At 29.7% G+C, this 22,387-nt stretch overlaps 2 protein-coding genes across 2 annotated transcripts in view; one reads left to right on the top strand and one right to left on the bottom strand.

Annotated features, from left to right (window-relative positions):
* Positions 1 to 852: 852 nt before the first annotated feature.
* LOC123305703 (protein BCCIP homolog) lies at positions 853 to 3,386 on the top strand. Its single transcript, XM_044887494.1, has 2 exons — positions 853 to 1,297; positions 2,850 to 3,386. The coding sequence occupies exons 1-2, from the start codon at positions 935 to 937 to the stop codon at positions 3,363 to 3,365; spliced, it is 879 nt and encodes a 292-aa protein (XP_044743429.1). The 5' UTR covers positions 853 to 934; the 3' UTR covers positions 3,366 to 3,386.
* A 12,101-nt stretch (positions 3,387 to 15,487) lies between these two features.
* Positions 15,488 to 22,387, bottom strand: part of LOC123305690 (protein Skeletor, isoforms B/C) — a 42,811-nt gene continuing 35,911 nt past the window's right edge. Inside the window, exons 3-6 of the mRNA XM_044887478.1 lie at positions 20,672 to 21,091; positions 18,101 to 18,121; positions 16,797 to 17,900; positions 15,488 to 15,771 (exon numbers count right to left, since the gene is read on the bottom strand). Coding sequence (XP_044743413.1) covers positions 15,631 to 15,771; positions 16,797 to 17,900; positions 18,101 to 18,121; positions 20,672 to 21,091 — 1,686 coding nt within the window. The 3' untranslated portion in view covers positions 15,488 to 15,630. The remainder of the gene's footprint in view (positions 15,772 to 16,796; positions 17,901 to 18,100; positions 18,122 to 20,671; positions 21,092 to 22,387) is intronic.

The following is a 22,387-nucleotide window of genomic DNA, read 5'->3' as shown; positions in this document are numbered from 1 at the left end:
TTCGTAAACTTCTTACGGGAGTAATTTTAGTACGTGGTTAGTACTAAAATAACGTATTAGATGGTACTGATAAATGAAATTGTATATTCATTTACATGCTAGCAAGAAAATATCTTTTATTTTTCACGCGAATTTACGTCACGTTATATGGATTGATGCAAATCACAGTTCAACGTTTCTTAAATGTTCTCTTTGCATACACTTTTTACAATTTCACCACTCGGTATAATTAGGAAAGGATAGTCTTAAAATACCTTAGGTATAATTGAGCCACATAATTTATGGACGCTCCCTAACTTTTATATAACAACCTATGTTCTTTATCGAAAATTTTTTTGCGTTAATTCTAGGCCATCCTTCAATATAGCAATGGACCAATAGACCTTTTTCACATTTTTTTAAATGAAAGTATATGTCTTGATAAATGGGCTAATTTTTTTCCCCCGATTTTTTTTGGAGCCACATTCAAAGCGGCGAAAACGATCCGGAAACACACGATGATACACGAAGGTAGGTTTGACGTCATTTAAACTTGATAATAATGATATATTAATACGACTGTTGACACTGTTTTATTGTCATTGCTTGTCGGATTGACATCACAGATCACGTGTGCGGTGGAGCAAAAAAAAAATCGTGTTAAATTATTTCAAATATTGTGAATTTTTTTCATATTGTTTTTATTATTCAAAATGCGTAATTTTCGAGTTACAGGCTCTACTCGACCTATATTTTCTTAAAAAATTATCAAAAAGCATTTCTGTTTTTCATGAAAAAAGTCTATTAAAGCTTGAAATGAAAAATCTATTGTTGCGCTAGCGTGTGGTTATACATTTTGAATATTAAAAATAACCTTTATAGGTTATGATCGTTCTTGTCGGTTTGTCAACTAATAAAAACACGTGTATTAAAAATTACATCGTTTTGTGTAATAATGGCAGGTCCACTAAAAAAACGAAATGTTGACTCAGAAGAAGGTGATTCAAATTCAGGAAGTGGTAATGAAAGTGATAATCCTGATATATACAATGGCGGTGAAGTAATTGAAGCGGATTTCGAAGGACGCAATCCTGATTCAAGTGATTTCCATGGTATTAAACAATTGATGCAACAATTATTCTTGAAAGCACATATCGATTTATCCCAGTTAAGTGATATGATTATTGCACAATCAAATGTTGGCAGTGTATTAAAACAAAGTCTTGGAGATGTTGAAGATAGCGATGAAGATGACGATATGGATGATATTAATGATGTGTTTGGAGTTACGACTGTTATAAATTTAACGGAGAAAAAGGTTTATATATTTTATATTCCAAAATTTTGGCACCTCAAAATTTTGTTTATAAGCATTATTTCATTAATTGTTATATCCTTTTGAGAATAATGTTCAAACGGGAGATTAAGCTTGTGGTCCTAAATAAATACCAAATTCCATTGAGTGCAACAGAGCTAGTTCTAGACGTAGCGAGATATAGGCAATAATATACACCGATAGAACCCTTATATTTGTCTCAGGAGAAAATTATATTTAGGGCTTTATTCCATTTTTGAGATGTATCCGATAAAACTTTTAAGTGGGATGTACAGAAATAAATTTTCAGGCTTCAATTTTATGAATAAGATATTCTGTGTTTTAAATTGAGAAATGAATGAATGCGTGGGTGGGGTGTCTCCATAACAACACAACTTCCAGTGTCTTTTCTCCGAAGGCGAATACTATATTATTAAATTATACAGAAAGTTCAATTAAAAATTTTAAACTCATTGACACTTTTTATCAGCTTGTTTTAATGTCTTTTGAATTTAATGTGTATAGGATTCTTTACCAACTGCATTAATATCATAAAAAATAATTTCCATTTATTAAAAATATAGGCAGTATTACAGAATTAATAATAGAAGACTCGTGTATGGGTAATTCTTATTTCTGGATAACTAGAAATAATCGAGAATTATTTCAACTTAGACATAGCAGTGCAGCCCCGATTGATGGGGTTGTGTTGGGCTAATTTTGATCTATATTTACAAGGAAGCTACATTTTGTATAAAAGTTTAAATAATCATAATCTCTAAATAAGATTTGCACATAACGATTTAGCAATTTGTTTTTGTTAAACGCAAATAAATATCATATCTAAAGTTTATTTATTGATAAAGGTTAGATTGTCGCTACGGACACACAAAATCAAAATTACTACGCTGGTATTAATAGTTGATTTAAAAAGATGGAACTGTGTTAACATCCACTAGGATTTCGTTTCCCGCAAAAATTTTTCAAATTCGGCCTGTTTGACACACATTGATGAAAGTACAAAAAAACGACACACACACTTTGATATAAAGAATTTAATGTAAATCTGTATGTTTTTTTTCAATGAATTATGTATTGCGGTTTCGTTAAAAGTCGTTATTATTAATAAATATAGAGATATGATTTTTTTTCTCAAAAGTCAAGGTGAGCACATCAACGGAAGTGATATTTTTTAATGGTTTTTCGCTTAATAAAAAAAATAATTGCGGTGAATTTTTATAAAACGTGCATTGAATGGAAGTTCTTTATCGATATTTTATTTTAAAAAAATAACCTATGCGATAACCAATCACTACCGGTTGCGCACACCCGTTTTTGTTGAAAATAAGAATAACCCATACATATAAAAATAATAAATAAATCTTTTAAACAAATTAACATTAGGAATAATCCTTGCAAATCTTATTTTAATACTACACTAGTAATTAATCAACATCATAAGATGCTGTCCTTTGAACATACAGCTTTCACTTTGTTTAATGCTTTTCCAACTAACGTGTGTTTATTTTTATTTATGAAGTTGTATTTGTTTCAGAATGTTGATTGCATTCAACAACTTCGAAGTTTGTTGGTTGAATTAGCTGAAAAACATGGCACCGATCATGTAACCAATACAATACGAAACATTCTAGGAAACGATGCTAAACATGTTGGATTATTAATAAATGAACGATTTATAAATATTCCAGCAAAAATTGCTGATCCTTTGTTTGAATCGTTAATCAGTGAAATAAATAAAGCAAACTCCAAAAATTTAAAATTTAATTTCGGCTACTATATTTTAATATGTAAATTGTATAAACAAGATGCAAAGAAAGGTAATAAAACAAAACCTGCTGAAGTATACTTTTCCAATCCAGAAGAGGAATTGTTTGATGAAGAAACTGATATAAAATTCGAATTCTCTGTGAAAAATGAAAGCGATTCAGGTGTTGCCGGACATTGGCTAGAAGAGGATGAAACTATGACACCATATCGACGTGTATTGTTATTTCCAGCTGAAAAATTGTCTACAATATTGCAAAAAGTAAAAACATATTGTGCGAGTTAATAAAGATGTATTATAAAATAACTTTTTTTTTCTTTTTAAAATTGATTTATTATATTGCTTTTTCAACTACATAGACAATTTAAATTATCTAAGCTCTAAGCAATTGGCGAACGAAATTACCTAGAGATGGCTCTGGTGTGAATGCAATATGGCCGATATAGAGGATTTTCGTTCAAGTTGTCAAAATAAATTTTTGCATTTTTTTTTGTTTATTTGTTTTTTTAACATGGAGAAAGCCCTGGATATTAATATTGGTGATATATTTTATCTACTTTAGTTCAGTAAAATTATACATTGTGGTATGCAAAAGGTCGGGTAGTTTTGATTTTTTCCTATGTTGTTAGTGTTAGGCCCATGACTTAAAATCCAAGTTTTCCACCTCGGGGCGCCAAGGCGCGCCGCGGGGCGCGCCACTTTTTAATGAAATATCGAAAATTTGACCATTCCTAAGTGAAATCTCGCGAACGGTTTATTTTACAGAAAATATTATTTTAATAAATTAAAGGGTAATAAATTTGTGACAGTTTAAGCCCAACACCAGGTTTCTAGCGTAAATAATGGCTGAAATACAAACCTTCAAAATAAACCAATTTTTCAAAGATTTGTGAAAATCGTGATTTTTTAAAAATTATTCCACAATATAATTGTTTAAATCAAACGCCGTATAAATTAATTGTGTATGTTAGTTTATTTGCTATAAAAGAATAAAAGAAAGTATTAATAAAATTATGGAAGAAAGAATGAAAAGTGTGTTTGTAGGAGTTATATATTAACATTGTTTTATCAATGAATGTCCTATTTAGTTAAAACAATACAGTACACTTTGGAAGTATTTGTTACAAATAACGATAACAGTATCTATTTAAAGTTTTCGCATTTTTGATGGGCCAGGATGGAAATGCTCAAGCTCTGCCTGATGCTCCTTGTTCTCTTCATCCAGTGGAAAATTTAACTCTCCTATATCTTCATGTTTAGAGTTATTTATTGACGCCAGCATGTCGTCTTCGTCTTCAAAGCTCCCCTCAAACGGATTTATTTCCGAAACGTTTTCGCAAGATTCTCCTAGAGAACAGGTGCATAGAGAAGAACATATAAGACCAGCTTTACGGCAACCACATGAGTTCTTGCACGCTTTCTTACAATTGCAAGATATCATTTTAAGAAGGGATTCAGGAGCTGCATCTCTGTCCATTTTGAGGGGAGAGAGCCCAAATCTGGTAGATACCCAGCCCCATTCAAGAGGGTTTTTCTCTTGACCTAGCCACTTCTGTATCTTAAAAATGATACTTTTAAGCAATAACCATGCACGAACATTCAGATCATTTTAAACAACAAATCTGACAATAACATGACAATAGAATTAATTTGTTTTTACTAAACTAAACTACTAACACTCAGCTGATCAATTAATAATGCAGGTTTACCAACCTATATCATTGATCCCAATTATCTTAGTTAATTTATTTTGAAGATCTATAATTCAGCCATTATTTACGCTACAAACCTGGTGTTGGGCTTAAACTGTCACAAATTTATTACCCTTTAATTTATTAAAATAATATTTTCTCTAAAATAAACCGTTCGCGAGATTTCACTTAGGAATGGTCAAATTTTCGATATTTCATCAAAGACTATAGGATAGACAAGAAGCAGAAGTATAATTATAAGTGTCATCTGGAGTCTGAGGCGATCAACTATTAAGTTTGTCGGCCTTTGCGGGTATGGCTATTAAGTTTAACTACTTTGCGGGGGTGACTATTAACTATTAAGTTTGAAAGCCTGACTCGGTAGAGGCGCTGAAACTCGTATACTACGATTTTACATTAGCTCATATGGGCTGCTTCTCCTCTATCCTATGCTCTTTGTATTTCATTAGAAAGTGGCGCGCCCCGCGGCGCGCCTTGGCACCCCGAGGTGGAAAACTTGGATTTTAAGTCATGGGCTCAACACTAACAACATATCCAAAAATCAAAACTACCCGACCTTTTGCACAGCAACCCCATATTTTCATACATATTTACTGGATTACTTGGTGGATCAGTAAGGCCGTTGATGGAAGGAGAGGCGCTTTCTCGTTCCAAAAACTTGTTTTTCTGTGGTATCCAATCGAAGCAAAATAATTGTTTATTAATCAAATCTTCATGTTTGCAAACGTCGAACATCATCGAGAAACCTCATGAGATCCAAATCAAAGTGTTTGTAGCCAATGACAACAAAAAAATCGAATGCTATTGTTCTTGCAAAGCGGGCGCGGGAAGCAAGTGCAAGCATGTTTTTGCGACATTGTGCGACAACTGACGCCTGTAGATCTTGTTTTCCCACACTGGGGAACACCACAACGTTTTTCATTTTTGATAATTTCCATCTCAACAACAAAAACATTCAGCACTTGTGTAGCTGTCAAAATCCTCTATAATAGTTTCACTAGTCCTCGCTGTGCGGCGCCACCGTATCTTGCGATCGCGAATACAATAAGTGTTAATTCAAAGTAAGTAGATTAAAATTTGTTGTATTTGTTGGAGCAGCTTCGTTGGTTTTAGGAAGTTTTTCTATTATGTGGGGGTCATCGCACTAGAATTTCTTGAATTGAGGGGGGTAGTTTTGATGTCTGTCTTTAGTTTTGGAATTGTCTACGGTTTATTAGAATATGTCATCGCCTAGAATTTCTTGAATTGAGGGGGGTAGTTTTGATGCCTGTCTTTAGTTTTGGAATTGTCTACAGTTTATTAGAATATGTTCAATTGTTATTGGTATGTTGCAATATTAGTAATTTGGTCTCGGGTTCTTCTTCATTAAATATGTGTGCGTTAACTTGGCATGACCATTTTTTAAACGAGCAAGGGCGACTTTATACTTTCTATTGGTCTGGTTCGATGTTCCCCACTGGTTAGTGGTGCTTTTGATTTTACTTAGTTTGTTATTGTTTGCATCTATATTTAACCAACTTTCATTTCTCCTTTGCTGAAATTTATTTTTAATATGGAGGTCTTCAGCGGTTATTATGTCTACATCACGACCATCCTCGTGGCCTGAAGAGGCCGCGATATCAGCCCTTTCATTGCCCTCGATTCCGATATGACTGGGAACCCAAAGAAAGTCTAAATGTATATTTAATTTTAAGATGGAATGAATAGTATTTTACATTTATTGTGTGATAACCATTGGTGTTTTATTATTATCGATTGCTTTTAGGACACTCATTGAATCGCTGATGATTACATATTTGTTTTGGATTTAACTTGGTTTTGAAGAAACCTTAGAGACTCATAAACAGCAAATGCTTCAGCGGTAAATCCGCTACGTATTGGATTAAGTTTAAATTTCAGTTCACTGTCACTTGTTATTACCGCACACGCACTTGACACTTCACTTTAAGACCCATCTGTGTAAATTTTTGATGAATCACGATATTTAGTTTGCGTGATTTCACAAAACTGTTGTTCAACTTAATCCTTTTAACATTACATTATTTTGCGGCTTTTTGTTCATTCAGAGCATATTTATCGTTCAAGGATTACTTAAACATTTTGGCGAGCCCAAAAATCTAATTTTTAACAACTTGTTTATTATAATATCATTATAAATTCATATAGATAGGAGCTGACATGCATTTTTATGTAAAAATCTTAATCGATGGATGGTGGATAGGTTGATAGTTGGTGATAATTAAGGCAAGACTTTTGTTTCCTTCGGCTGTAAACTGCCGAAAAGGGTCAAAATAAAAATTTTTATTTGACCATTTAATCGGTTGTTATCTGTTACGAAATGAATTATTACCACCCAGTAGAGCAAAAATTTTAAAGCCTTTTTTGGAATTAAAATTATTATTGAAAGACGAATTGCTGGAAGAAGTCAAATTAAAATTTTTGTCAGTTCGTGTGCTTTTATATGTTCATTTGGTACTCGAAAGTATCGTATTTGCTAACGTTTGTATTCAGTTATTCATTGATAATTGTTTTCTAAACAACTGGTCAATTTATAGAAAATACCTATGCCAAGCATTCTTCTTTAACGAAAAACCTCAAAAATAAATTTTTTTAAATAATTCAAAAGTTGACTGAATGACGAGCTTTTAAAAAACGTGTTCAATTTGTGCGTTTCTTTAATTCTTCCCGAGAGTGTATGAAATGAACAAATGATGATTCCCCTTGAACGGTAAACAAAAAATTTATTCAAGAAAGTTTAGACTTGTAAAGCAGGAAATTTTTGGAGTTATAAAATAACAAACCTTTAAATTTATATACACATTTAATGGTACTCTTCAAATTTCTTTTATACATTTACATTTAAATTCAATATTTTTTTATTTTATCTTAAATTATTTTTTAATCATAAAAATTTCAAATTTTCATTTACAGTGAGATGATATTTTTTTATTCACAAAATTTTATTAAATTGCCTAGAAAAAAAATTATTGTCTTAATTTTCCCAAAAACCACAAATTTTATTGTCATATATTTTTAACTCTTTTTCATTAAATTCAATTTCGATTAAATATACTTTTAAATTTTATTCTACCAAACGATAAAAAAAATCAGTGGCGGATCCATTGATGGGGTACAGCAAGTGCAATTGTTTCTCTTAAAATAATGAAGAAAATTTTTTTACTATGAAATGAATTTGAAAAAAGATTTTTGACCAGTGTTTTTTTTTATTTTTTATTTCTGACCCTTTATGGATGCCTACAATTTTTTTAAATGCAGCCCCCAAATATAACTATGGAACCACCACTGAAAAACATGCAATTTTTAAAGTACTAACATTATTAATTTATTGCAAAGATGTTTGAAGACATATTCTTAATTTTATATATTTTCGGACCGATTAAATTCTATTTTTACACTTTTTAGAGTCTAGAATCAATACTTAATTCTAGCGATTGGTCCTAGAAAGAAATTGTTGTTACTATATGAGCTTTTAAAAAATCATATTATTCCATTTTTGCATGTTTAGTGTAATTTAAAAATTAAAAAAAAATAAGTCGGCGAAACTTGAAATCTGGATACAGCTTTAAAAAAAAATTTTAAATTTTTCAATCCAGAAGAGGATTCAGCTCCACAACTAAAATGAAAGTATATTATCCATTTTTTATCTGGCTTTGCATCTCGTTTGGTAGCAAAGTTGCCAATGAAAACGATTGAAGTTCTGGTTGTATTTTCTAGGATCAAGAACGCAGACAAATTTCTTTAAGCATGGAAACAGACCCTTAGACGCTGTATTTTAATAGTATTTGAGTATAAAAATAATGATGAAGCATATTCTAGATCATCTAGATTATGATAGTAGAAGATTGATTATGTTTGTAACCATATAAGTTTTTTCCATATAAGAAAACCATATAAGAGTCAGAAGGTTGGAAATCTAAGACGCTTGGGATGAATATCACTTAGCCAGGGAATCCAACATTCTGGCCCAGGGTCGTAAAACTAATTCTTAGAACAATGTTAGTACTTTATATTGTAAAAAACCAGTTCAGATCTAATTGCAGATTTTTGATTGTATATGACTCATTGTGCAATAATATAATATATAACATATCCATACTGATTGCAGTATGAGTGTAAGGATCCACGCTTAAAAACTCTTATTTAGGTCTTTAGACACTTCTTAGTGTTTGTGTAAAATATGTCTGATCATATACTACGATAATGCTTCATTTTTCTCACGGTTGTATCTTATTAACTGATTCTCTCACGCGAAAATTAAGCATTATTACATCGAAACTTATTTATTTATTTCATCATGGTAGTATGTGAAGAGACAGACATTTCTTAATAAATTATAATTTAAAGGTTTTATTTATAAGGATGTAGAAAAATTTTAACTACAATAAATTTTCTCTAAAATTCATGAAATAAGTAAGGTGTTCAAATTGCAGTGAATTTTTATAACAATGTAGAGTATTCGAATGGATCCGTCCTAAATTTGAAATAGTAATACTGATATGAACGTAATAAACACCCCAGAGAATTTTGTTAGGTGTCAGATTAGCTACGGAAATTTCTATTAATTTAGTGATACATTAATGTTCATTTTTATACTCTGTGCTGAAAAACTGAAGAAATTAAATCTAAAATTGAATGTTAAAAAACACAAACCATATTCGTTAGGAATCCTATAATTCCAACTATGCATGCAACGCCAAAAATTTTCAGTATTCGCTGCCATTTATCAATTTTTCACTTACAATAAAAATCAATCCACTATTTAACTTTTGAAAAGATTATCAAAAATGTCTAGAGGAAGAAAATCAAAATTTTTTGCTAGGGGAAGTTGCCCTCTCGTTACTAGCATGGTTTAGAACATATTCAATCAGATACGGTGCTTGTGACTCGGTGGACATGGCTTTAAAAGCGTATTTTTTGGACAATTAAGTCGAAAGTATACCTTATATTCTTTTGTTCAAAATCCAATAGTTAAAACTTATTTGCACTATTATGTCCTCAAAGATAGTGGTCAAGAGGAGTAAACTAAATAGTAAATTAATCTGATAGGCCATGTAATTGTTTTGCCATATTGTTGTTATGGTGGTGGCCAGGGTCAGATTTACAAAGCACCGTTCTTCGGGCAATGACAAAAATGTCCCGTTTCTTGCCTAAAAAAGTCTCTTCAGCTAGTTCTGTTACAATAAAATACATTTTCCACTCTTTTCGATTTATTTTTCTGACCTTTACTCCAGGTAAACTAAATCCAATTATAAAAGATCACAAATCACAAGCAGTGATTTTCACTAGACATCAAATTTGAAGTAAATTAAAGAGTTTACCTGCATTTGCCTATACCACGTTCTTAGTGTTAAGTTTAAAGAAAAATAGTTTTTTCGCGTAGGTAGACCGGGCTTAGATTTTTGTAGTCCCTAGGCTGATAATTAATTGATGCTGCCCTACTCACAGAGGTAGGATTTCGAACCGAAAAATTTAAAAAACCTGAGATATTGCTTAAAAATTCTGGAAATGTTTGAGTGACTAAAAGTTGCTGCTTTATAAAGTGAGTTAAGTTCGAATGCTAGAAAGTGCAGAATAATGATGAAAGGTCCTTATTAAGATATTTTTAAACTTCTTTCTGAAAAACACCAGATAGTAAACAGACAATACACGTCTTCTCAATGTTCTTACTGCCTGGGCTATATATATAAAAATTTGTCTGAAATTGGCATCTCTTAAAATTCGCTGCTCTAGACTGCAGCATAATCAATGGTGAGTCCTGATTTTGGGCTCTGGGCAATGATGGGCTCTGGTTTTGATCGTGGTCCTATAATAACCAGTACTATACTACTTCTGTTGCTGTTTGCAATGCATTGAAGGAAAAGCAGTTGGAGTGAGATAACGTCGAATCCTCTTAGTTAAATTATTCCCGTTTGAAATAAATTTAAAATTAAATCGGCCTCGTTAGGTTGATTTTAGTATAGTTTAATCTCTTTATTCCTTTCCGAGTTGAATACAACTATGTACTTAATTTCTCTTCTGAGATGATCTAAATTGTATGTCATAGAATTTGAAAATCAATGTTAAATATTTGGGGTGTGATATTGGTTAATTTAAAATTTAATTATACATACACAAATATACGAAAGGCACTCACTGTTGTTCTTTCGATTTTCGACACAAATAATTAATTCATTAATAATAATTTACATTAAATACTTTTATTATTAAATATTCGTATTAAAAAAATATCAAGTTGACAACATTTTTTCAATATTTCTTTTGCTAAAATATCATTTAAATAAGACAATATTTTTAGTAGTGTTCACCATCATTTCAATTGCTGACATGAAATTGATGTGCAAGAAAAATTAAACAATTATTATTTGTGAAACCGAAGCCTCAGTTTTAAAAAGATATGTTTTTTATGTAATATGCTGTTGTTTTCGTACCTTTTACGTCTGTCCCTTAAATCTAGGACTAAAAAGAATGTTGAATTTGTTTTGATACATAAACCCGTGCTTTTTCTTTCAACGTTAAAATATGTTAAAGGATAGGGTAACTGTCGAGTGTAGTACCCATGATATAATTTTGATAAATATTAAGATAGAAAATAGAATCTATATGAACGCTAGAAATTTACTTAATATACTTGAGCTGTTTTATCGAGTTGAACTTTAAAGTGTGTTTTCGCGCCTAATTGCTAATAAGTTATTTTAAATCAAAATTAAAAGTTCGAACTACTTAAATTAAGCTGTGTACTTTAAAATGTACTTTGTTTTTTTAAAAGTTAGCTCTCGATAAAATAACTTAGAAGGAAGTAAAAAAAAAATGAAAAGAATGAAAGAATGATAATGCACATATCCACGTGCATATAAGTTGGCTATTGAACTTTGAATTGCATTCCTAAATCACTACTTTGGGATATTGTACAATATTTCATGCTTTGGAGCAACAGCGTTTGCAATCCCACACTGTTTTGTACCTTGAACCTTGAACAGTCATGTACCTTGATACACGATAATAGATATACACTAAATTTGATAATTATTTATATGATTTTCGTAGTAGATACAAGTGTAGGTACAAAAATCATTCACTTTGAGTGAATAAAAATCAGCGCGGTTGATCTTAGGTACTTGTGATCTATGACGATAATGGTTGGTTGATATTTGTGACATGGTTTGATAAAAGTAAAAATTTTCAATTTAATGTGATGTCATCATTTAAAATAAGAAACGAACTCTTATCAAAAGAACTTTGATGAAGTGGTATTAATTGAAATTGCTAAATTAGCCGAATTCCATGGATCTTCTCTTGCTTACTTAATAAGTTAGAGTTTATGTTAAGATGTTTACAAAAATAACTTTTTTTTAAATATTAATTTCTGAGAAATATATTTAAAAATAATATTTTATAATTTTTAATACGTATTTAACACTATATTTCATCGTGCAAATTCAAGGACTCATTAGTCTTGATTGAGTCACGCCCGTGGCAACTTAGTTGAGAAGACTATGAGGAGACAGCATTTATATTACGTAAGGTAGACAGGTTTAAATTATGAAATAATTTTAATTATTATTAAAAATACTAAATTTCGATTTTTGATCCAATTTCCTAGATCAGTTTTTTGTATTTTTATAAATACGTTTTTCGACTACCAAAGTGCAGTCCGCCACCAAATTAGCAACGAGTAACATAAGAGTAATTACGATTAGCTAATTCATACTGATGATGACTACTTGGTAGCCGAAATACGTATTTATAAAATACCAAAAACTGATCTAGGAAATTGGGGCAATAATCGAAATTTATTTCGAAATATCCTAGACTTCTCATTTATTATCTTTGATAATATTTATATTAAAAATATTGTCTCTTGTTTACAAATATTTACAATAAATATCAAAAGTTTAATTATTTTTAATTAAAAAATAAAAACAAAAACCCAAAAATTAAGTACCAATGAATGTTTTTATTAGTGCTTAAAATTTATTGTATTTTACAATAGTTTTGTGTGTGTTTTGTGTTATTAGTGTTACTTTTCTCTAAGTTTTTAAAAGCTAAACATAACTAATTTGTATAAAAATTTTTTAATTAAAACTTTTTTTTTTTTTGATAAAACATTTATTTTATTTTATTTATAATTTTAAAAAAACGAACTGCATTATAGAAAAATATTAAATGTATGTTAATGTTAATATACAAATTTCTTAAAAAATATTTTTGTTTTTCGTTTTGGAAATTGACTTTGTTTTAAATTAAACAATTTCCGATAATTGTATTAAGAAATCTACATGATGTTGCATTTTCAAACTACCCAAATCAATTTTGACAAAATAAAAGTTTAAGCGTGGTTAATGTAGTTTTTAAAATTGATTTGAGTAGATTTGAAAATATCTCAAAGGTCATTCCATGAAAAGTGATTTTAAGTTTGAAAAATAAATTTACAATATTAAGTCTCACTAATAATTGAAATGCATTTTATTGTGTTATGTTGGAAAAGTTTTGAATTCATAAAAACCTTCGAGAATTCAAAAATAAAATATTTAAATCCTATTAATATTTTTCTAGCATCTGGAAGAGTTTATATAATTTCAGTTTTTTAAATTCCGTATCCTTTTATTGAGTTCCTAATTTTAATGATTTATAGTAGTTCGGTATATTTTTCATTTGAGTACAAATTAAGAAAAACTAGAATTTAAAATATACGATTGTTATAATAGAAATTAAAATATCCCTTCCATAAGGAATGACGGCAAAAAGAACAACAAATATTTTAGGCAGGATAGCTTTTTATTTTTTTTGCAGTTCGGCTATAAAATAAAACTTAAAATATTTTAACAAGTTAACAAAATTATAAATTAAATATATAAAATCTAAAATATTCTCTAACAATAGTGTCTCATATTCTTCTTCAAAAAACGGTTAATTTTTAATTATTTGGTATAAGTAAATATTTTTTTAATAGAATTTTATTGTAATATTTTTTTATTGTCGACAACTGACAGCCTTAAAGTTTTACAATACTTAAATTAAATCCTTAACTAGATATTAATATTGATTATTGTCAATAAGTTTGTGCAAATATTTTATGTTCAAATTGTTTTCTTATTGTCCCATCAAAAAAAGCTTGCTTGTATCCTACGTTTTGTATAAAGCCCATAAAATTAGAGGTAAGAATTCTTTTTTAATAATTCTCAATCACTTTTTTACTAAAATAAGGTACAGAGGTTTTTTCTTATAAATTTTTATTGTCAAACCACTTCCTAGTCACACACAAAAAGATAATCACATTACGTCATCTGTCTTTGTATTTTTCGTATTGGTCCATTGACTATCTATTTTGAGTGTGAAATTTTTGAAATTAATTATTTTAGTCTTAAGGCTTAATAATTAGCTATAGCAGTTCAGGAAAAAAAATAATTTTTTTTTGTTAAAACTATTATTAATAAATAATTAAATATTATACAAGACCATTTTTATTGTCAGTGTGTGTGAAGCTTCTTATTACAAATTTTGGAACCTGCGAACCATTTTTTTTTATTGTCTATTTTTATTTTTTCAGTAGAAATATTTTTTTTTTTACAATAAAGATATGCATTAGTGTTTTTTTTAATTGTATTAATTACTTTTTTTATTATATAATTTATTTTTCTTAAAAATTTTTCATCAAAACTTAAAAATTATCAACTAATAGTGTAAAAAATTTGCCATTTTTTTTATAAACATCAGTCCTTCTTAATATTATTTATTGTCTTGAAATTTCTTCATTTTTTTTTTATTAATTTCAAATAATTTTTACAGAAATATTTAGTAATCAGTTTTAAGATGTGATACTAGGCAATATTATATTAGTAACTTTAATAAAACAGGTATTTTTTATATTATCGTCTATTTTTGAGATGTTTTGTACACTCAAGAGAAATGAAATTAATTAAATTAATAAATGAATATTCTTATGAATAGGCCTAACTTCCTTACGATTCCTTGGGAGATTAATGCTTTTAAAATTTCTTCTAAGACAGCATTGAACATTTTGCCATCTATATATGTATTTAAATTAGGGACACCAATTCGCATCGTGCGTGAGTTTTTTTGGAGGCGTTTCCATAGTAACGATACACTACTTTAATTATAGAATTGTATGGATGCACATATAATTGTATGGGTTGCATTTATGACTTACATTGAAAATTTAATATTATTGTCTCACAAATTTAAATAAATAATTATGATAACTTATATTTGAAAAATAATATTTGTGCAATTTGATTTCTTATTTTCACATTTTTTAATGCATTATAAGTTTAATTAATTAGTGTTTTTCAATAATTTTAATTTGACATTTTCTGTAACATTTACATGTAAAAAATTGCAAATTAGGCATAACAGCCTCCTGGCATCAATTTTATTGTCCCTACCATGACTACGCATACAACGACAGGTACTATAATAATTGTAGCATTTATTTACTACATTTGGTTTTAATTTCTGACAAAAAGTTATATTTTTGAGCAATTAGAGACTTTTATTATGAAAGTTACTGACATAATATCTTTGTGACTTATTATTTATATTTAAGTTTGAGGTTTTGTGTTTTATTTGTCAACAAATTCTAAGCTAATTAAATGGACACATTTATATTATTGTCATTTTTGTCATATAAATATTTCTGTGGATTATTGTCGAAAATTTTTCCATCACATCAAGATTTTAAAATACCAAAACGTTTTCGTTTCCTTAAAATGTCTTATAATCAATATAATTTTTTTTTATTGTCAAAAAGTTTGTAATTATTGTTGTCCTTATTAAATGCACTTAATTTTAAAAATAATTTAAAAAATAAAAAACGTAGATACTAAAACAGTTAACAGGGACGGTCCTAATATGGATGCTGAATTGTATCCGTCTCGTGGCGCTATGTATCCAGGCTCGACGACACGTATTTTCCATCCAAGATTGTTGTGGGTGTAACACTAAAAACATGATTTAATTATACAAATATTCAACTTTATTAATTTACAAATTATTAAATTTGATAATTTATGTATTTTTGGGTTTAGCTTTGATCTTGGAACTTGCCGAGTAAAACGGGTTAATGAAGAGTTAAGGTTATACTGATGATAAAAGCACTTATATTTACCAATTTTGAGAATAAAAATGCTTTGTGTGTTGCTCGAAATCACTGATAAAACGGTGAAAAAAATCAGGTCCTGATCTCTTCTATTTTTTGCAACAAATATATGATAGAACGAATAATGGTGAGCACACAAGACTAATTTTTTATCAAATTCCTTCTTCTAGAAATGAAGAAAATAAGAAGAAATGTTCTTCAAGAGATATCAAGCTGATATTTTATAGCATGCTTAGGACATAAAAAGTGAGGTCGAGTTGAAAGTGAGGTCGTAAATGAGCAACATAGATTAATTGGGTCTTGGGTCCGTAAAATCCATCCTTTAAACCGTTAGAGGTAGAACAAAAGTTTAAATGTTAAAAATGTTCCCTCTAAAAAGATAAACAATTTTTGGTTGAAGCATTTTTCGTAAACATCACTGTTTACCCGTGAGCGCGCAAATTAGGTTAGAACCACAAACCGTTACAAAAAGAAACTCACGAAAAATTGTTTGACTTTGAATACGAATAACTTTTCTATCAATCGTATATAGCGTGTACTTTTGCAGAAATGAGTTTGGGACAGCCCGTAACATGCACTGGATTATACGACGTTAGGAACGAGGACTTAACGCCAGCTATGTAGAGGGTCGGTTAAGGTGTATTTGCAGAAAATAACTAATATGTAAACGGAATACGTTTTGATGGAATGAAACTTTCGTCCATAATGTATTGTTCACATATATTCTTTATTGGTATAAATAAATATAGCGAGTGGAGCGTGCTTTTTGATATATGAAGGGGTGCTATTAAATGAGTTTTGTAATGGTAAGTAAGTAGGAAACATAAAGTTTAGTTCTATTAGAGACAGAATTCATAAGAGATTTACCTGATAGTATAATAAATCTGGGGCGTCCATAGGCACAGTCCAATTCATGATTGCTGCTTCACCGGAATCACAATTTAATCGTAAAGTTTCCACATATTCTGTAAACGTTTCAGTTTCAGCTGATCGATCTACTGTTTTATGTTCCCATTCGCAATAACGTCCCGCGGCTGTTGGATATGGATAACCATCTTCATTATATTCTACACCAGCGTAAACTTTTTGCTTTTTTTGGTCAGCCTCGGATTTTTGTCCAAAACCTCCCTCTGAAGAATCACATATATAAAGAGGATGGTAATGTGCCGGATTAGTGGTATCTTCACCCCCCTCCACAATAAAAGTGTATGTTTGGCCACGTTCTACATATAATTCTGGAATAAGCAAATCATTGATCCACCAAGCAATACCCCAAGATGGATGACCAGTTATGGGTGTATATCCACGTTTGCCACCAGTGGGCCCTATTCTGGCTGAGAAAACAGTTTCACCAATAATTTTTTGTATTGGCCATGGTTTAATTTTATCATCTTCTTTATTTTCATAAAGACTGTTCTCACAATTACCATCGTTGGTCGTACTAAAATCAATTCGAATATCATCTGTGGTTTTGTCAGTGATTGAATGGGCGTTAGCTTCTTTACGGGAATTTAGTGGTCCAAATGCTGCAATAACATTCACTTCCCCTTTACGTGGTATAGTCAGATCTTTCACCGGTTCATTTGTTTGTAGTGGGCGAGTATATACAATTGTTGTGATATTATTTTTACGTTCGCCAGATATTAAAACAACGTCATTGCGACCACCGATTCGTTCATCCGGACACACGCCAGAAGTGCCATCACATTGTGCAGTATGTGACATGTAATAGTCGACAGCATGAAAAGAATTTAGTTCTGCATCGTAAAATGCCACTGTCACATCACCACCAATCATTTGTGGACGGCCTTGAGCACCAGATAACCCAAATGCCATATATTGATCTTCACGGATACGTGCTGATAATGTAATACGAACTAGATCCCCTTGCATTTCCCATCTTATTTGAAGTCGTCGATTCAACATTTCTTTACAATTGGTTATCATCGGTGACGGAGGTTTTGCACTGGTCTTTAAGAGTTTAGGAAAAAGAAAAGTTTAAAAAATATAATATTAAGTAGAAGGATATTAACTAGCCATAAAATAACCACAATAACACATTTAAATTTCCAGTTTTTCTGTTTTTTAAAGTTTATTATTTGGTGTCATTAGAAAGTTTTTTTTGGCTAATCAAATTCCCTTCGATTTGTTCATAAAATTTGTGTACTTACAGGGTTGTACCACCAAGGAGGCTATACATTTTCCATTATTTCAAAGATGGTAAGCAAATTAGGAAAAAAAGAAGTAAAATAATTTTGTTGGCATTCATAAATGTTAATTATTTTTTGGAGTAAAATCGTTCAAATATCGATTACCATTTTTAATTTTTCAGACTTTTAAATTTTCTAATATAATAAGTTATTTATTTTTATGTGATTTTAATCTATGTATTTGGAATTTACAAATTTGCAAAGAATTTTCGGTGTATTCATTTTAAGGAGAGAAAATTGGTTGCAAAGATACAGTAGTAAACTTTTGTCCTCCGATATTCTTTTTCTTAAAGTGTGAAATTATCAGTGCTGGATTAAATTCAAATGTATATGTAGTTCATCTCTGTAAGTATTTGGACTTTAACGTTCTAAATGTATTATACTTGAATCAAAAAACATAAAGTTGAAGCTTTAATAGTACAATGAAAATAAATATCTAAAAGTAAAAAATTGTTTTGAAATTTTCAACAGTTGTTTATTAGGTTGTAAAAAATTTGTACCAAAAAATCGGCCACTCAGAGGGGTGCTCAACTTCCTTTAATCAGTTTTTTACATGGATCAAATAACAAAAAGTTCAAATTCTAGCTGATTTAATTTTGCACATTTTTTTTCGAAGTCCAAGCTTCAAAATTGGCCGAGTTATGCTTATTTTAAAATGGTGTATTTTTGCTCATACAATCAAATAAGAAGTACCCATCTTGTAAACCATATAGAACAAAAGAACTTTTAATTGGAATATTTTTTTATAAACCCGCGAGGGCGCAAATTATGACGAAATTTTGGTGTCTATTTTTTCCAAAACTATAAAAGATAGGAAGTTGAAAATTTGTATGTAACTTCAGTTGGGGACTTTTGGAAACGAAAAAAAATTCTAGAAAACACTCAAAATTTTCGACCTTTTTTTTTATTTGCTGCATAGTTTTACTACTACTCCCAACTATTCCCCAAAAAGGGGATTGAGCAGGCCGAGAGGCTCTGATAGGCCAATTTTTTGATACAAAATTCTTACAAAATAATAAAAAACACTGGAAAATTTCAAAGAGCAACACTTTTTTATTTATTACCATGATTTTTGATTCAATATTGTTGTTCTATTTGTTCGATTCGAATGTAATTTGAAAGCAGGCATCTTTACATTCTTTAAAATAAAATAAAAAAATTATTGAAACCAAAAACGGGTCGAATGAGTAGAACTGAACATTATGCGTGGCCATATTTCGAGAGTCTCTCTGGTATATAAAAAAACTTTGGTCGCTAAATTCGTCAATTCATTCAATTCATAGATAAAAATATAAAAGAAACCTACTTTAAGAATTCACAAATACAATTTTATATGGAAAAGTAAAATATTTGCCGCGGTACAAAGCATATTTTTACAATTTTAAATGCATTAAAATCGACACTTGTATGAAAACAACCATAAAGGAGTTTGAGAAATGGGGATATTCTTCTAATGTTATATCATAACAAAGCGTAAAAACTCTGATAGTATTATTTATGCTTGAGCCGTTTTTAATAAAGAAAAGAAAAAAAAAAGCATAGCATTTTTCCCTTTCGTTTTATACAAATTATTAGTTTTTTCCCATTCTTTTATAAAAGAATAAAAACGTTTGCAAAATCTTCTTTTATTTTGGATAATCGATATTTGTGATAAATTAATGGAAAATTAATACAATAAAATAGAAAGTGCGAAGCAACAGAAAAGTAAAGAAATTAACAATCATCATATAATTCAGTTTTATTGTTTTTACTGTAAATTTTTAAGCCTAAGAAAATGACAGCTAAGACAAAGAAAATTGCGAAAAATAGGTAAAATTCTAAACCCACAATCCGGCCAACATTCAATTTGACATGCATTTCCTGTAAAATATTAAATTTTGCATGCATTAAAAATTAAGGATTAAAATAAGAAAAATATGATTTAAAAATATATATATTTTTATTTTAAAATATTAAAAATATTAATTAACAAAAAATGTAGAAAGCAATTTTCATGATAAATAATTTAAAAGAATAATTCAAAAAATGATTGTGGTCTTTGTGGCTTTGGTTTAGGTTTCGGTTTTGGTCGTGTCGGTCGTTTTTTCTTCTGAAAATGTTATTCATGAATTTTAAACAAAAATAGGCGATAGTTAGCAAAAAAGCATTTTTGTGTAAATGAAGAAATTATTTGAGTTTTCCAATTGTTTTTACATCTGCCAAAAAACAAATATTTCAAACAAAAGTTTTTTTTAATTTTATAAAGAAAAGATTTGCTTGATCTTTTTAATTAAAAAAACTTCGACTTTCTTTTATTGGTTATGAAAGCAGTCCAGAAAGTAAATTTTTGTTGATGGAAAAGATGGTAAAAAGTAAGTTGTCCATAAGCAATGTATATTTTTTAATTTTTCATAAGAAAATCAGTATAAAATTAAATAAAAAGTATGTTGAATGTTTAAAAAATCAGAGCAGTGTAATTAAGAAAAACTCAAATATTTCTGTGTTAAACAGTGAAATGATTTGTATTAAAAATAAAATTTCCATGGTACGTACCGTTATTTTTGTTTGTCCTAATGCTGGCGGTACATCCAAATCTTTAGGTATAATAATATGTCCAAAATTATGACGGTATTTAACACACCACATTGCCAACCAGTCAATATCATAGACAGTCAAATTTCCTGGAAGTTGGATTTCAATATCTTCACCTTGATAACCACGTAATGGCTCTAAACTACCCATTTCATTAGCAACTTTGATACCAAATTGACTTGGTTCAGAGCCATTACCAACCCAAAAATATGCATCGGGGCCGGCACCATCGTAATGTAAATTTGGTATATAAAATGTTTTCGCATCCAGTATACTTATGTTACCAGAGCGAAGACCATGTGCTAAACGTTTAAATTCTGGTAACACGCGTGGTTTTGGTGCTTCTAAACTTGGTGGAATAAATACTTCACCAAAATCAACCTGAAATGAAAGGTCAATTTTAACCGGTAATTTGTTGAAATGTAAAATTTTATGTACGAATTTCATAAAAGTTTATTTTGTTTATAGGCCAGAATAATAAGTGAATTTTGCAAAATTTTAAAAACACGCAGCTTTAAAGAGCAAGCTTTTTGGCGGTTAATTTATTTTGGATGTGCTGAGATAAAATACTCTTTACAAATAAAAATCTTCTCCTAAAAATGTATAGGGTGTCCTTTTTTACTTAAAAAGTGTTTAACCAAAATCTAGACTTACAACATCTCTTAAAAGTCAACCATTGCTTATTACAGATAAGAGATAGTGGCATACTTTAAATTGGAAAGGCTTCATAATAAAGCTAACACCTTGTTAAGTTTGTGTAAAGTTTAATATGAACCATTTTCAAACGAAAGAAAAAGATTAGTTTTTGTGGCTGGTTAAATCTTGAAACTAAATATTCTTTAAGCAGTTACCCTCAACGGATTATGCTGAAATTTTGGTTACATGTTTAGTTTGGATGATATGCACGGTTAGTTAAGTGACGTCATTCTAAATCCAATACGGCGGACTAGTGGTTTTTTTAAGCACTCCCACGATAAGGGTATCAAATGGAAGGATTTGCTGACAAGAATACAAAGCATTTTTATAGTAATTATGGCCTGATTTCTCCGTCGCTTCCACCATATTTGATTTTATACTAAACAGTAGACTTCTTCCAAGCTTTTACTATACTAAAAAGTAGAAAATAATTATTTCTACGAATTACTCACATATGACTATTTGTAAAAACTTGAGGTGCTCTGAAATATCCTTATATTTTAAATTGAGCGTCGCCAATTTTTACAAATAGTGAAATATTAGTGACTCATAGAAATAATTGCTTTTTATCTTTTAGTAAAATAAAAGCTTGTCCTTTCTTAATTAAAAAACACATTTTTGGGTCAAAGAAATCTAATAAGAGGTAGGGAATTAAGTACAAGGATATTTATAAGTTCATATTTGAAAAAAAAAAAATTATTGATTAAGGAAGTACGAGCGCCAGAACAATTTTGGATAAAAGGCTTGTTTTTTTTTATATGAAGTTGGGCTAAGTCTCAATCAATTCTGAAAATTTCGGGAGGGGTTGCCCGATTATGTAAATAAATAAATGATTTCAAAAGTAGGCATATTCAACATTGGTCTTATGGGATAACGGTAGATGGATGATATGTTTTCGTAGATTTCTCCAAAACTAGCCGGTGGAAATTAAAAAGAAACTATTAAAATTAAAGATTAAGCTATAATAAATTATTGAAAACA

Source organism: Chrysoperla carnea, chromosome 1 (genome assembly GCF_905475395.1).
Source record: "Chrysoperla carnea chromosome 1, inChrCarn1.1, whole genome shotgun sequence".
In the NCBI taxonomy this organism is placed as follows: domain Eukaryota; kingdom Metazoa; phylum Arthropoda; class Insecta; order Neuroptera; family Chrysopidae; genus Chrysoperla; species Chrysoperla carnea.
The sequence above is the reverse complement of the archived record's forward strand: the minus strand, read 5'-3'. Positions and strand labels throughout refer to the sequence as shown.

Excerpts from the sequence above, each read along its gene's own strand:
- LOC123305703 (XM_044887494.1), top strand. The coding sequence starts at position 935 with ATGGCAGGTCCACTAAAAAAACGAAATGTTGACTCAGAAGAAGGTGAT. Across the intron at positions 1,298-2,849 it reads TAAATTTAACGGAGAAAAAG|AATGTTGATTGCATTCAACA; the intron begins GTTTATATATTT and ends TATTTGTTTCAG.